Source organism: Schistocerca gregaria, chromosome 1, assembly GCF_023897955.1.
Source record: "Schistocerca gregaria isolate iqSchGreg1 chromosome 1, iqSchGreg1.2, whole genome shotgun sequence".
Lineage (NCBI taxonomy): Eukaryota > Metazoa > Arthropoda > Insecta > Orthoptera > Acrididae > Schistocerca > Schistocerca gregaria.
Window position 1 is genome coordinate 848,340,503 of NC_064920.1, and position 16,009 is coordinate 848,356,511.

The 16,009-nt window shown below is 37.5% G+C and overlaps 1 protein-coding gene across 3 annotated transcripts in view; it reads right to left on the reverse strand.

Moving 5' to 3' along the window:
• The window catches only part of LOC126272689 (cadherin-87A), a 663,064-nt gene that overhangs the window by 197,778 nt on the left and 449,277 nt on the right, over positions 1-16,009 (reverse strand). For all 3 annotated transcript variants that reach the window (XM_049975716.1, XM_049975724.1, XM_049975733.1), the window contains 3 exons: positions 11,922-12,121; positions 8,488-8,616; positions 7,496-7,621 (listed from right to left, as the gene is read on the reverse strand). In XM_049975716.1, coding sequence (XP_049831673.1) covers positions 7,496-7,621; positions 8,488-8,616; positions 11,922-12,121 — 455 coding nt within the window. The remainder of the gene's footprint in view (positions 1-7,495; positions 7,622-8,487; positions 8,617-11,921; positions 12,122-16,009) is intronic.

The following is a 16,009-nucleotide window of genomic DNA, read 5'->3' on the forward strand; positions in this document are numbered from 1 at the left end:
ATTGGAAAATATAGTGTTCCACAGCAGCAAGGCTATGGGCTTTGGTGCCCTTTGCTGTACCTTGCGGGCTGTGGTTAGTGAGAATTAATTTATTTTATCAATCATATATGAAAAAAGAGCTGTAAACACATGGGATGTGTCTTTTATGACTTAAAATACTGGAACATTATTACTAAAATGACCTGAAAAATCAATAAAAGTACATAAAAAGTATATAAAACATATGTAAAGAGAGTTACAAGAGTAATGGAAAACTTTATAAGATACTGAAACTGAAATTACTAAAAGGATAATAATTTAAAATTACTACATTTTTATTCAAGAAATCTCAGTGTATGAATGTGTGTGAAAAATGTTGCATAACCATCTTAGAGCTATTGCAGTATATGAGAGTCTTCAAGCAAAAATCAAGCAATGGAAAATCCACGATGGAATGTAACAATAACGTGAAAAGAAAAGTTGCTTCTCACCATATAAAGGAGATGCTGAGTCACAGATAGGCACAACAATAAGACAGTCACAAATATAGCTTTCGGCCAACAAGACCTTTCCTGAGACTTTCTTGCCTGAGATTACAGTCATGTGTGTGTGAGCTGCACTTGTGGGAGTGTGTACGTGTGTGTTTGTCATCTAATTTTGACAATAGCATCTCCGCTATATGGTCAGTAGCAACTTTCCTTTTCACAGTCTTTAAGCAGAGGTTCTAAACTGAGGAATGTGCATTTGTCAGAAAACTCATGCTTCTAATTAGAAAATCTTCCAATATTTATTGAAAATGAAAGTGAGAGAATTGAAAAATATACTAACTGTGATAAAATATCACAAGAAAAGTATCAGTCAAACATCTCTATTAAAAATCTCAATAATTAGACTTAAGAAGAAAATGTAGGCCTCACCAATATCTGTGCATGCTTCCAGTCCTTACGTGAAAAGGATAGTGGTCTCCTAGTCAGCATTTCTGATCTACATCTATGTCTGCATCTATAGCTATACTCTGTAAATCACCATGACATGCGTGGCAGAGTTACGTCCCACAGCATCATTTATTAGGGTTTCTTCCCGTTCCATTCACATACACAGTGCAGGAAAAATGATTGTTTGACTGCCTTTGTGTGTGCACAATTATTCTAATTTTATCTTCACAATCTCTATGTGAGCGATACGTAGAGGGTTGTAGTATATTCCAACAGTCATCATTTAAAGCCTTTTCTTGAAACTCTCTCGGGATACTTTAAGTCTATATTCAAGAGTCGCCCAGTTCAGTTCCTTCAGTATCTCTGTGGCACTCTCCCATGGATCAAACAAACCTGTGACCATTTGTGCTGCCCTTTTCTCTGTATACATTCTATATCCACAGTTATTCCTATTTGGTACACTTACCACACACTTGAGCAATATTGTGGGATGAGTCACATGACTGATTTGTAAGCAATCTCCTCTGTAGACTGATTGCACTTCCCCAGTATTTTAGCAATAAACTAAAGTTCATCAACTGCTTTACCCACAACTGAGCCTCTATGATCATTCCATTTCATATCACTACAAAGTGTTACACCTAGGTATTTACATGAGTTGGCCAATTCCAACAGTGGCTCATTGATATTACAGTCCTAGGACACTATGTTTGTTTTTTTTTTTCATTTTGTGAAGTGCACAATTTTACATTTCTGAACATTTAAAGAAAGTAACCAATCTTTGCAACACTTTGAAATACTATCAAGACCTGAATGAATAATTATGCAGCTTCTATCAATAGTACTTCATCACAAATAATTGCACCATCAGCAAAAAGTCTGGGGATACTATTAATATTGTCTCCAAAGTCATTAATATACAACATGAACAGGAAGTCTCCTAATACACTTCCCTGGGGCACACCAGAAGTTACTTCTACATCTGACAATGACTCTCCATCCAAGATAACATGCTGCATCCTCCCTAACAATAAGCGTATGTGTGGTACTGAGTAAAATGCTTTTAAGAAATCAAGAAATATTGCAGCTACGTGACTGCCTTGATCCAAAGCTTTCAATATGTTATGTGAGAAAACTGTGAATGCAAGTTGGGTTTCACATGATTGATGTTTTCAGAATCCATGCTGGCTGGCATTGATGTCATTGTGTTCAAGATAACTCATTATGTGTGAGCTCAGAATATGTTCTAACATTCTATAGCACATCAATGTGAAGGATATTGGTGGTACTTTTGTGGATCACTAGTATTACCCTTCGTGTAGACAGATATGACCTGTGCTTTTTTTCCAAGAACTGTCCATGGATTTTTGCTCATGGGATCTATGATAGATTATAGTTTGAAGAAGGGCTGGCTCAACTGCAAACTAAGTAAAGAATCTGATAGAGACTCCATCAGGCCCTGGAGCTTTGTTCAATTTTAACGATTTCAGCTGTTTGTCAACACCACTGACACTAACGGTTATTTCACTCCTCTTTTCAGTGGTGCAAGGATAAAATAGGGCAATTCTCCTGTGTTTTCCTTTGTAAAGGAGCATTTGAAATGAGATTAACCATTTCAGCTTTTGCTTTGCTACCTTCAGTTTCATTTGCTAGGGACTGGATACTAACTTTGGTGCCACTAGGAGCCTTTACGTGTGACCACAATTTCTTTGGATTTTGTGGAATATCCTCTGACAATATTCTGCTGTGGTGGTTACTGAAGGCATCATGCATTGCACTCTTGACAGACTAATGAATTTCGTTCACTATCTCTCTATCTATAGCCCTATGCTTTGTTTTACACCAATTACGCAGTAACCTCCGTTTCTTTAGAAGTTTCTTTACAGTGACTGTATACCATGGAGAGTCCCACCCATTATGAACTGTTCTACTGTGTACCTTTCTATCCAGTGCATTATCAACTATTCTTTCAAAGTTGAGCCATAGTTTCTCTACATGTTCCTGCCATGAGCTGAAAGTTTCTAATTTCTCATTGAGATATGACACTGCTGATACTTTACCTAGTTTACTGAAGAACATATATCTTTCTGCTTGTTTTAGTGTCCTGTGTACTTCACTAATCATTGTTGCCACAATCACATTGTGAACACTGATACCGGTTTTGACGTGGACATCCTCAAAGAGGTCAGGTCTATTTTTGGCAGTAGGTCCAAAATATTCTTATCATGAGTGAGGTTCCTAACTCACAGTTCTAGGTGGTTTTCAGACAAGGCACTTTGTAACATTTTTTCAGACAAAGCACTTTGTAATGTTGCACATGATGTCTTATCACAACCACCACAAACAAAACTGTAGTTTTCCAATTACTTGTTGGATGATTAAAGTCTCCAGTGACAATCACAGTATGATTGGGGAACTTATATACAAGTGAACTGAGGTTTCCTCTAAAATTTTCAGTTACATCAGGAGATGAGTCTGATGGGCAATAAAGGTTCCAATTATCATTTTATGCCTACCCTGACACTGACTCTTGCCCATACAATCTCACATGTAGTTTCAATTTCTATCTCAGTGGATTTGAGTTTCTTGTCTACTGTGACAAATACATCACCTCCATTTCCCATCTGTCTATGTTTTCGATATACACTTAAATTTTCCGCAAAAATCTCACTGCTATCAATTTCAGGTTACACAAGCTTTCTGTACCTAGTATTATGTTAACTTCACTGCTTTTCATAAGCACTTCAAATTCTGCCACTTTGTTGCAAATGTTTCGGCAATTAATCATTAGGATTTTAATATTTTCACCTCTGGGAGGCATTTTTTTCAGTCTTACACTGATACTTTTCGGTTTCCTAGAGCTAACGTTACCTGTGTTCGATGGAGAGTCACTTAATCTAAAAAATCTCTTGGGTGCACTCCAAACAATTTCAGATGTCAGAAATTATGTTGGGAAAAAAGGATGATTCCCTAAAGTACAAGATTTTATTGAAAGATTTTACTGAATTCATGGCAATCTGACAAACATTATAATTTCAAGAGTAACACATATGTTGTAATGTGAACATTTTGATCTAACTGGCTGTGATTATATCCATGGCTGGTTTATTCTAAAGCTGTTAATTGTTTGCTTTGTAAATTGTGTGTGGTGCTGTGGCCACTTATAATGAATTACGGTCATCACGGAGCATTTATAATTTGCAACTTTTTCAAAAAGTTTCATTAAACTGCAAAAATATATATGCCTTTCAAAAGGCATCAAAATGCAATTGAAAAGTCACCTAATTTTTCTAGCTTTATGACAAACCAAATATGACTGTGAAAGAGCTCATCAGTGAGAATTTTTGAAAAAGTGGTAAAAACTGATTGCACAAAGATGAAATCAGTTTTTCTTGCATAGTGTTTGGTGCTTTCTTCTGCACATTTACCAGGAAGTTTCTCACTGCTTTCCTACTCATTCCATCACTCAATTTTTACAGCTTCAGTACATCTCGTAATGCCAACAGAATGACTTCCCTTTAAAAAGAAGAACAAATTAAAGTGGTGTTTTTTTAAATGATTTATTGCAGTATAGCATACAGTAAGACATAAAACATTGCAGAAACATTTTGAAAGTGTCCCTAAAAATGTCACCTACATTTCACAGACAACCCAAAATGATTTAGACTCTCATACAAACTGTACAGTTCTATATTTTGCAATATCCTACAGCTTATCCGTGATGGTAACATGATGTAGTTTACACATAAATTGATTTGAAAAATAATGTTGAAACTTGTGGTAGTGGTTCAAAAGTATAAAATGTGGTAAATGTTATCCATACAAAATTTTTGATGGCAGGAAAACAGTTAATTGAGAGAACAGTGCTCACTACAAGACCAACAGAAAATAACATACAGGGAAGGAAAATGTAAAATCTGAGAATGAAAAAACAGGTTTTACTGTAACTATTCTGTTACATTTTTTTATCTGTACAACACTAGCCGCATCCTAAAACTGTACTGTAGAAACAAGTAGGAGAAAATGATGAGCAGATAACAATGTCATCAAATTTACTAAATAATGCGTGTAGTGACATGAAAACCTGGAGGCACCCCTGCATGGACTGGACAAATAAACTACTTAAGCAACAAACTAGCAAGAGTACTATTTCTGTTACAAATTAAAGCAAAATGTCAGTTACAAGCTGCTGTTGTACTCTTATTACACTTTCTCCCACTCACACCTGAACAATTGGATACCATCGCAAGGAAAAGCATCAGAGTCAGCTTACTGTTCCCAGTAACAGAAGAAACCCATCAGGTGTATTCCACGTATGCCTCCTAGAGAAATGTGTGCAAATCTGTTCATATCACTTAACATCATGATAGTCCGAACTTCTACTTCTATAGTCCTTTAAATTATATCAAAGAAAATACACAAACTTAGACTAAGAAATAATGTTCATTTGGCTAAGACAAGAAATAGCCACAAGGTACACTTACCACCCTCAAGATTTTCTCACACTCAAAATAGGCATAAATGTATGAACTTGAAATTCTTCAACAAATTGCTAAAAACAGTTACCTTGACTCTCTTACAAAAGATATAAAAAGTTCTGGCAACTTGACGAAAAGAGCATGAATTCTACTCAATGGAAAAATTCATGGAGAATGATGTACAAGAACTGTGCTTCGAGTAGCCATAAGTATGTGTAAATATCTGTATTTATATTTGTAAATGTGCATGTATATGTGCAATGTACGTAATTAATATGTTGTTGTTCTTGTCTTCAGTCCTGAGACTGGTTTGATTCAGCTCTCCATGCTACTCTATGCTGTGCAAGCTTCTTCATCTCCCAGTACTTACTGCAACCTACATCCTTCTGAATCTGCTTAGTGTAATCATCTCTTGGTCTCCCTCTACGATTTTTACCCTCCACGCTGCCCTCAAATACTAAATTGGTGATCCCTTGATGCCTCAGAACATGTCCTACCAACTGATCCCTTCTTCTAGTCAAGTTGTGCCACAAACTCCTCTTCTCCCCAATTCTATTCAATACCTCCTCATTAGTTATGTGATCTACCCATCTAATCTTCATCATTCTTCTGTAGCACCACATTTCAAAAGCTTCTATTTTCTTCTTGTCCAAACTATTTATGGTCCATGTTTCACTTCCATACATGGCTACACTCCATACAAATACTTTCAGAAATGACTTCCTGTCACTTAAATCTATACTCGATGTTAACAAATTGCTCTTCTTCGGAAACGCTTTCCTTACTATTGCCAGTCTACATTTTTTATCCTCTCTACTGCGACCATCATCAGTTATTTTGCTCCCTAAATGGCAAAACTCCTTTACTACTTTAAGTGTCTCATTTCCTAATCTAATTCCCTCAGCATCACCCGACTTAATTCGACTACATTCCATTATCCTCATTTTGCTTTTGTTGATGTTCATCTTATAGCCTCCTTTCAAGACTATGTCAATTCCGTTCAACTGCTCTTCCAAGTCTTTTGCTGTCCCTGGCAGAATTACAATGTCATCGGCGAACCTCAACATTTTTATTTCTTCTCCATGGATTTTAATACCTACTCCGAATTTTTCTTTTGTTTCCTTTACTGCTAGCTCAATATACAGATTGAATAACATCGGGGACAGGCTACAATCCTGTCTCACTCCCTTCCCAACCGCTGCTTCCCTTTCATGCCCCTCGACTCTTTATAACTGCCATCTGATTTCTGTACAAATTGTAAATAGCCTTTCGCTCCCTGTATTTTACCCCTGCCACTTTTAGAATTTGAAAGAGAGTATTCCAGTCAACATTGTCAAAAGCTTTCTCTAAGTCTACAAATGCTAGAAACGTAGGTTTGCCTTTCCTTAATCTTTCTTCTAAGATAAGTCGTAGGGTCAGTATTGCCTCACGTGTTCCAACATTTTTACGGAATCCAAACTGATCTTCCCCAAGGTCAGCTTCTACCAGTTTTTCCATCTTGAGGACAATATTATGGAAATGGAAGAGGATGTAGATGAAGATGAAATGGGAGATATGATACTGCGTGAAGAATTTGACAGAGCACTGAAAGACCTGAGGCAAAACAAGGCCCCGCAAGTAGACAACATTCCATTGGAACTACTGACAGCCTTGGGAGAGCCAGTTCTGACAAAACTCTACCATCTGGTGAGCAAGGTGTATGAGACAGGTGAAATACCCTCAGACTTCAAGAAGAATGTAATAATTCCAATCCCAAAGAAAGCAGGTGTTGACAGATGTGAAAATTACTGAACTGATTTAAGCATTTACCTATGTACAAAGCTGTATTATCAGTGGTGTTCGTTGAGAAAGCCAGTTGTCTGTAAAAATACTGAACATTTTATAATAAAAATTCTAAAATTTCCAAGCATTTTAGTGGAGAGCCTTGGTAATTTCCTATAAAGCCAAAAGAGGCTATGCCTAATATAATTAGTTCTGAAATAGAATCTAATGTTTTTATCTCAGAGTCTTCCAGTATGGGGAAACTCTAATAGTTATGTTAATCACAGAGAATATTATAAATAAATTATTACTTAGTCATTTACAATTACAAGATTTTTATACCTGTGGAAGATTGTGGCACGTCACTTCTAGCACTTCACCGATCACATCAGGATCTTCAACTTGAATTCCACTGAAGACAGTGTTACCCACAGGTGTGTCTTCTGGAACAACCACTTCATAGGGCTCCTGTAAAACATAAGAATTGGTATACCACTCCTGTGAGAAACATAGAAAATGAAAAAAACTAATAACTAAGCGACTGATACTTTAATTGTTTAGTTATTAGTTTTTTTTTCATTTTCTATGTTCTGTGTTAATGTAACATTTATGAAAAGCATAAAAAGAAAACTTTAATGCTGATTACATACGATCAGTTAAAAATCACTTATAAAGGACAACTTCAAACTGCACAAGTATGAGCATAGTGTACTTTGTAAACTTCCAGTCTGGCTATAGTTGACAGAATTTAAAATTAGTGAAGAGTAAACTAAATAAAGTTTTCCTACTTCAAGAAGCAGTCAATTCAACATGCACAGTTTCAGAAGAATTTATTTAAAGAATTTGAATTTCAGGCAGTTACTTGTCATGACATATGTTATTTAAACAGCCATCTGTTATCCCCTTTCGTCTCCTCCAATAAATTTCCTTGGCCAGGGGTCATGGGTGACTTTCCCTGTCTCCTTAACCATTCCCAGTCTCTTTTATTCTCTTTGGTGTCAGAAGAAGAAGAAGAAGCAGAAGCCCCTAGTGTGTGTGTGTGTGTGTGTGTGTGTGTGTGTGTGTGTGTGTGTGTGTGCGCGCGTGCACGTGTGTGTGAGTGGATGTGGATGTGTACATGTACAGGCATATGTATGTATGTATCTGCTCCCAACCTGTGGATATATTACCTTCCACATCACTGATATTTAAATTCACTGGTCACTTTATGTTGCATGTGTCCTGGACCACTGATCACTTTCATAGAAATACAGTTTAAAAGCATATTCTCTCTGAGACAGAATTTCAGGCAATGGTCTTCTGTCTTGCCTACATATATCCATAAATCTACTTACACCTTTAAAAACTGGCGGATTGTCATTCTCATCAACAATGATGATGGTGACTGGCACTGTAACTACGTTGTTATTCCCATCTTCCACTTCATCTTCCAGTGTCACAAACAGCTTCAGGGTGTCATTTACCTGTCGCAAGGAAGGGCACTCAGTGTAAGTACTATCATCAAGAGTATAATAATTAATACATAGAAGTGTATGTGTTAATTTCACATATTATTTTATACTAGTATTTACCTAAACAGTTATAAGAACAAACTTTTACTAAAAATTACCGAAGAGAATATTTTGTAACAAAGGGTACACTTAGATGTTTGACATTCATGAGGCAACAGTCAAATTCTCCAAAATTCTGATAGTGAGCATATTAATGCAAGAAATCAGAAATTTAAAACAAAAGTCTTTTATTTCTAATTAGATTATAAACCTTTTCTGGATTATTGGCATAAAACATTACAATAACACAAAAAACACACAACTTTAATGATAGATACAAACAGCTTTAAAAATGGGTATCAATTCCCCAATGGCATTTAATCTGTGTATTGAGCAAGGAGTGAAAGTAACCAAGCAGAACTTTGGAAAAGGAATTAAAGTTCAGAGTGAAGAAATAAAAACTGCGCAGTTTGCTGATTACACTGTAATTCTAAAAGAATGGCAAAGGACTTGTAAGAGCCATTGAATGGAATGAATACTGTCTTGAAAAGAGGTTATAAAATTAACATAAAAAAAAGTACGACAAAGAGTAACGGAATTCAGTCAAATCATATCAGGTGATTCTGATAGAATCAGGTTGAGAAATGAGACACTAAAAGTAAAAGATAAGTTTTGCCATTTGGGCCGCAAAATAACTGACACAACATAAGTGGTGAGGGTGTAAAATGCAGACTAATTATAGCAAAAAGAAATTTCCAAAAGAAGTGAATTTTAACAGAAAATAAAAATTTTAATATTACAAGTCCCTTCTGAAAGTACTTGTCTGAAGCGTAGCCTTGTACGGAAGTGAAACATGGGCGATAAGCAGTTCAAACAAGAAAAGAATAGAAGCTTTTGGAATATGGTGCTACAGAAGATGGGTATATCAAGGAACTAATGAGGAGACTGTACCAAATTGAGGAAAAAGAAATTTATGGCACAACTTGAGTAAAAGGAGTTATCAGTGGATAGGACACATCCTGTGGAATCAAGGAATCATCAATTTGGTAATGCAAAGAAGTGTGGCGGTAAAAATTGCAGTGGGAATCCAAGACTTGGATGTAGTAAGCAGGATCAAATGAATGTAGGCTGTTGTAGTTACAGAGAGATGAAGAAGCTCACGCAGGACAGACTAGCATGGAGAGCTGCATTAAACTCATCTTCAGACTGATGACACAACAACAAATGTACATAAGTACATTTGGTCTCAAACTTATTCTTTGTATACTTCTTACATTAGAACTGATGTTCGTTTGTAATGTCACAGCTTAGATCATTGCATAAAAGCTGTTGTGGCACTAAAGTTTGCATCATGACCATCAGTGAAATTACTGACTGGACATTTAAATAAGTCCAGAAATGCAAATATATAGGAACTTCATAATTTCTTCAAGGACTTAGTGGCAGTTTAACATGTCGTTGTCATTTGTGAAAAAACATTATTCTTTATGCAATGTCATAAAAAAATTAAGATGTGCTCTTTCAGCCAATATATATCAGTTTAATAGGCCAAGTAGGGTGTCACTTTGAAGCAATAAGCAAAGCCCCTGGTCTCTTCCTTCAGTGCCCTGAAATATTTTGTACACTTCCTAATACTTATAATTCTTGCCCCATACTTGCTCATTCCTAAAGATGCTTTACTTCACACTCTCAACCAACAAAACTGCTTGCCAAAGATATTTCTGGAAGGACCAGATGAGATGTCTAAGCTTTCTGCCTAATACAGAGCAGTCACATTAATGAACCTTTAAGAACAAAACTACTTCTGATATCACAAATATCATCTTAGTGCTCCATTGCAGAATACCTGTATGTGGCTTGCTGTGGTGACAGGAAACTGAGCGAAACCATTCTACATCAGTATTAGTGTTTTAAGTAGGGTTGCATTACTAAGTCTTCAAGTAAATTTACATAATTTCCAATAATCAAATACATGCATTGCCATGTATGGGCACACAGCCCACCAACATAATGGGAGAGCATCCAAGGTAGCCAATATACAAGCTCTTAGGGGTCCCACCAAACAGAGCCAAAACAACATGAGTTCTGAATGACAACAATCATGGCTTGTTGTAAAGGCATCTGTTACCCAATGTGCCCACCTTGCCAACAGGCAGCAGCTGTATCATCCCTAGGATGTGCAACTGGTGCAGCTCTATTTACTTCCACATTATTATGCGGCTGCAAATAGTCTGCGACAGATTCTCCCACCAGGATTATACTTAAGACACTGCACAGCCAGTGTACAACAGTTGACGCCTGCTTACTAGCCTTGGCACCAGGACTTTGGTATTACTGTGTTGTGTTCTTGAACACAGTTAAGGAACTGTGGTCCTTCCAGACAGGCTTTTGCCTCTTTAGAGTCAGTGAATTTGTCAGCTATGATAAACAGTTACAATCCCTTATCAGGCTACTGAAGTGCTCAGGCAGAGACTGTTATCTTCACAAACATAATTTGTTAGGACTTACTTGTGTCAACTCAAACAACAGCTTGCTACAGAACTGTGATCTTATGTTATTATCAATAAATGTTTTGTTCCTTGTTCATTTGGGAGTGAGTTCTTGTACATCAAACCTCATACTGGTCACGTCATACATAACAAATGAAACAGCTCCAAGATGATCCTTGGATGAGAAAGGAATTTACTGACTGACAATGGAAACTCTGTACCATTTCACAGATGGTGGGTGCAATAATGGATGCTCCAATGATTTGACTGAAGGAGAACTATGTCCGTGCAGAACTAAATATTCAAGCAGTAGCAGAACAAACTTCTCTACCATTGAATTACTGTTAGCAACAAATTCAGGTAATTTGTTTGATCAGAACCATCTGGCGGTAACATAATGGGCAACTCTATGATTAAGTAGTAACCAACACAGAATACATAAAAACTGTTTCAACAAGAACACAGTATCCTATGGGAAGTTGTGAAATGTAACTATTGGAATGAGAAACTCAGGTTGTTTAATTCACTGTGTTTGGCATGTGATCCATAGCCTACCTCTGAATCTGATGTAGAAGATCCCAATGAAAAGCCTTCATCAAGATTTAAACATTCTACCAGTAAACAAAGAGAGTTCTACATGGTATCACTTAAATGGTTGGGATCTTTGAAACAAACAGCAATGGGTGTCTACAGACTATTAGCAGTGTGGAAGCACTCGCACACAACCAGGTAGGGAATTACGGCTTCACTGCTGCTGTACCTTATGTTATTATCATTGGACGTACTCACCTCACGATCAAGAGGCTTAGCGACACGGACGGAGCCTGTGATGGGGTTGACGGCGAGGCGGTCAGTGCCAGAGAGGCCATAGCGAAGTGGTGATCCCTCGGGGTCACTGCCCTGCAACTGGTACACTTCTTCTCCCAATGGCACACCCTCTGACACCACCAGCCCATCCATATCCCTCGTCAGTACTGGTGGCTGGTTGGCTGCAAAATACAAGAAAAAAATTTCTGATCCCTTATCTCCACTTTACCTCTACAAGAAATAGCTTTAAATGTAGTCACATTTTCATGTGAGCATTATCTCATCAGTAATTATATCATTTAAGCTACTTTTACCATTTTCTCATGCTATTTCCCGACTTAACTATAAGTTTTTGGGCTACCTTTGAAAAAAATATATATTTTTCTTTTCTTGTTTGGTCATCCAAATTGAAAGGCATATATATCCATACGTCTTTCCTTCTCGAGCTTGTCAACCATGAAGGTGCAACAAAAATGTTCCTTTCTTTCACGGAAATTTACTGTGCTTACCAAACCACCCCCATAATTACTAATGTCCTTTCTCCAGGTCATAGGTTGTCTACCTAGTAGTAGCCTAGTTTCCTCTTGTGATTGCTTTTACATAAGAAAAATGGTTTGGAGATCTGTATAAACTGGAGAAACTCACTCACGACTGTCATGCATAAATCTTATCTGCGGATGAACATTGCTTAAAACGTGTACACATTCAACAGATTGACTGTAGCAAACTTCCACACTACTGAATTTATCTAGCACTATTTCGTAAATGTTTGACCACGCAATCACATAAATTAGCCATACGGTATTAACGCTTAATTACAGTGAGTCTCTAGATTTTTCAACACATAGAGCGTCTCTTACAAGTGCGTGAACTGTAATTAAACCTTTTTGGCATGTATATATTAGTAGCTTTTTCTCTTACGACATATTTCGGTTTAGCAGCAAACAGTTATTCACCGTTGCTGCTCCTAATAAAAAAAAACGTTTAAAAGAGTCCAAATACGTGTAATATTAAAATTTATGTCTTCATGCAAATCGTAAACATACAGAGTCCTGTGAAAATTGCGTAACAGTCTCATTATCCGTTTGATGTTGGCATACACAGTACGCTATGCTCACTATTGCATTAGTACTATGTAGCAGATGCCATGTCGTCTGTCACACTGTTTGCCATTGTCTTGCTGGGACATATTCTCGCACTTTGTTAGATATCCTTATACTGCAGGGAAAAATACACTGAGGCTGAAAATGGTAAGAAACAGGAGGAAGAATTTAGAAAGTGATGGAAAGAATACAGTGACTCTACCAATATTCGCCCAACCGTGGTAAATAGAGTGTGAACTTGACTCTCACCTTTGTCTGTTGATTTTGAGCGCATTGTCAAATACTGGATCCAAGTAGTGACTTTCAATCAATTAGCTGGATTCTTCCTTTTCCTCGTCACGACGCGTGTTAAATGGCAAAATATAATTGTAGATCTTAACTTGCTACCTCATTTGCTTGGCTTCAATAACAGAGCATAACCTGTTAACTAATTAAGGCTTGTGGTAAACAAAGGTACTTAAGTATGTTGTTTTAAAATATTATCTGACATGTGTCAATGATTTATGTTGCGCTAATTGATTCTGGGGTATGAACGGATGTGTTGGCGCCTCTGCCATGTAAGGGAATCCTGCTAGTTTTTATTACCTTCTGACCAGGATCCCTGCTCGACGCTTGTCTTTAAATACGCCGCTAACCTGGTTAGCGCATGCTGTGGCTATTTTAAATTAATCACTACTCAGTAGCCCAACACAGTTTGCCGGCCGTCAAAAGCCATGATATGTTATCTTTTCCTTTATTCTAGTCAATCTATAAGCATGCTATTCTTAATTTGTAACTCTAGGTAGCCATTAAGTTGACAGTTTTGGGGTGTTTAGATGGAGTGCGGCTCCTTTGAGTATAGATTTGTCAATTTCCAATTTATTGTTTTTCCACCAGTTTTTAATTGTGTGTGTGTGTGTGTGTGTGGAATCTAATTTTTTTATTACTATTGAACTGTACTTACTGTCATATTGTAAAGAAAAGAACTTAGTGGAGGTTAACTGTCGCCGTAAGGTGTTGTGGACGGTGCACTTTGCTGTTATTTATTTTAATTTTCTAGTCAATGTGCAAACTTGCTCTTTATTTTCTCTTTACATGGAGTGTGCCTGCCTTGACGTTATAAGTGACCGTTCCATAACCAATTATTTAACGCACCTACGGACATATTTATATTTATGGGAGAATTTAAAAGTGCGATCCCCTGTTGAACTAAACTGCACAGAGGCCAGTGTGCCCGTTCTCTCCCACCCAATGTCACAGCGTCAGGTTTCCAGCTTCCACCATTAAGCATAACATAGGTTGGAGCTTTCCTAACAATTTTGCCACGAATTTTACTGAATCAGGTGTTTATTATTGTTCTAGTGCTGTTATCCGTCAAGTGTAACAGGCGACATTTCCTTAGTCTGTTATCAAGTGTCACAATAAATGCAAATTGCAGTGAAGTGATGCGCTATTTAGTTGTTCCCGTGATTTCCTATCTCCGCATTGGTTAATCTAAACTCATCATATTTAATTGTTTAAATACTGGAGGGATGTGCATGTGTCCCAAATCTCTCATGCTGCTAAAATTATATTGAGGGTGCTGGATCGTAAATTGGTACATGTAATCGTTGAGAACGCAGGGAAAGAGAGTTTTGGTTCCAGAAAAGGGAGATGTACAAGATATTCTACTGCACTGATCACAATAATCGATCGAAGATATATAGACAGAGGAAAAGGAATGAGTTTGCGCTTCACACATCTAGAACAGGCCTTCGACAAAGTGAAGTGAAACAACATGATGAAAGGTCGAAAATTGAAGAAGGTGAACTGGAAGGATTGAAGGAGTAAGCAGTTATACGAAAGACAAAAAGTAATAATGAATCTAAGAAATGGTATAACAGACTGGTATGAAATCGGAAGAGGAGTAAGACAGGGATGTTGTCTTTCACCATTCTATTTAGCATGTATATCGAAGTCTTGGTAGTGAAAACGTTAGAAGTAGAGAAAGGGACAGTAAACACAGGAGGCCAAAGATCAGTTGCATCAGATTTGGCGGTGACACGTTACTGCTTGGAGATAAAACAATATCTCTTCTAAGAACGTTATCCAAACTGGAAAACAGAAGGCAAGAGTACGGAATGAGAATCAACAAAGAAAACAAAAATGACTAGAGTACACGACAAAGAGGACACGAAAACGAAACCAACAGAAGGTTAAACTGAACAGGTTGCACAGTGCAAATATTTGGGAAAGATACTAAGTGATAACTGGACGAATTAAAAAGAAATAAGATCTAAAACTGCAATGGCTAAACAAGGTATCCAGAAAAAGAAATACGAGTGATAGTCGGAAAGTAAGGAACGACCGGTCTCGAAACGGAAAACACGATGAAAATCGAAACTGTTTTATTTGCAACAGTTAACTACACCTTCTCGCTACTTCTCTGTACAGTTGACGCTCCGACTTACGCATCAGTCGCATCGTTGTACCAAGGTTCCAACAATACCGTCATACACTGAAGCGCCACAAAAACTGGCACAGATATGCGTATTCAAATACAGAGATAAACAGGCAGAATATGGCGCTGCAGTCGGCAACGCCTATATAAGACAAGTGTCTGGCGCAGTTGTTAGATCGGTTACTGCAGCTACAATGGCAGGTTATTAAGATTTAAGTGAGTTTGAACCTGATGTTAGAGTCGGCGCACGAGCGATGAGACACAGCGTCTCTGATGTAACGATGAACTGGGGATTTTTCCGTACTATCATTTCGCGAGTGTACCGTGAATATCAGGAATCTGGGGAAACGCCAATTTCCGACATCGCTGCGGCCGGAAAAAGATCCTGCAAGAACGGGACAACGACCACTGAAGAGAATCGTTCAACGTGACATAAGTGCAACCCTTCCGCAAATTGCTGCAGATTTCAATGCTGGGCCATCAATAAGTGCCAGTGGGCAATCTTTCAATGAAACATCATCGATATGGGCTTCCGGAGCCGAAGGCCC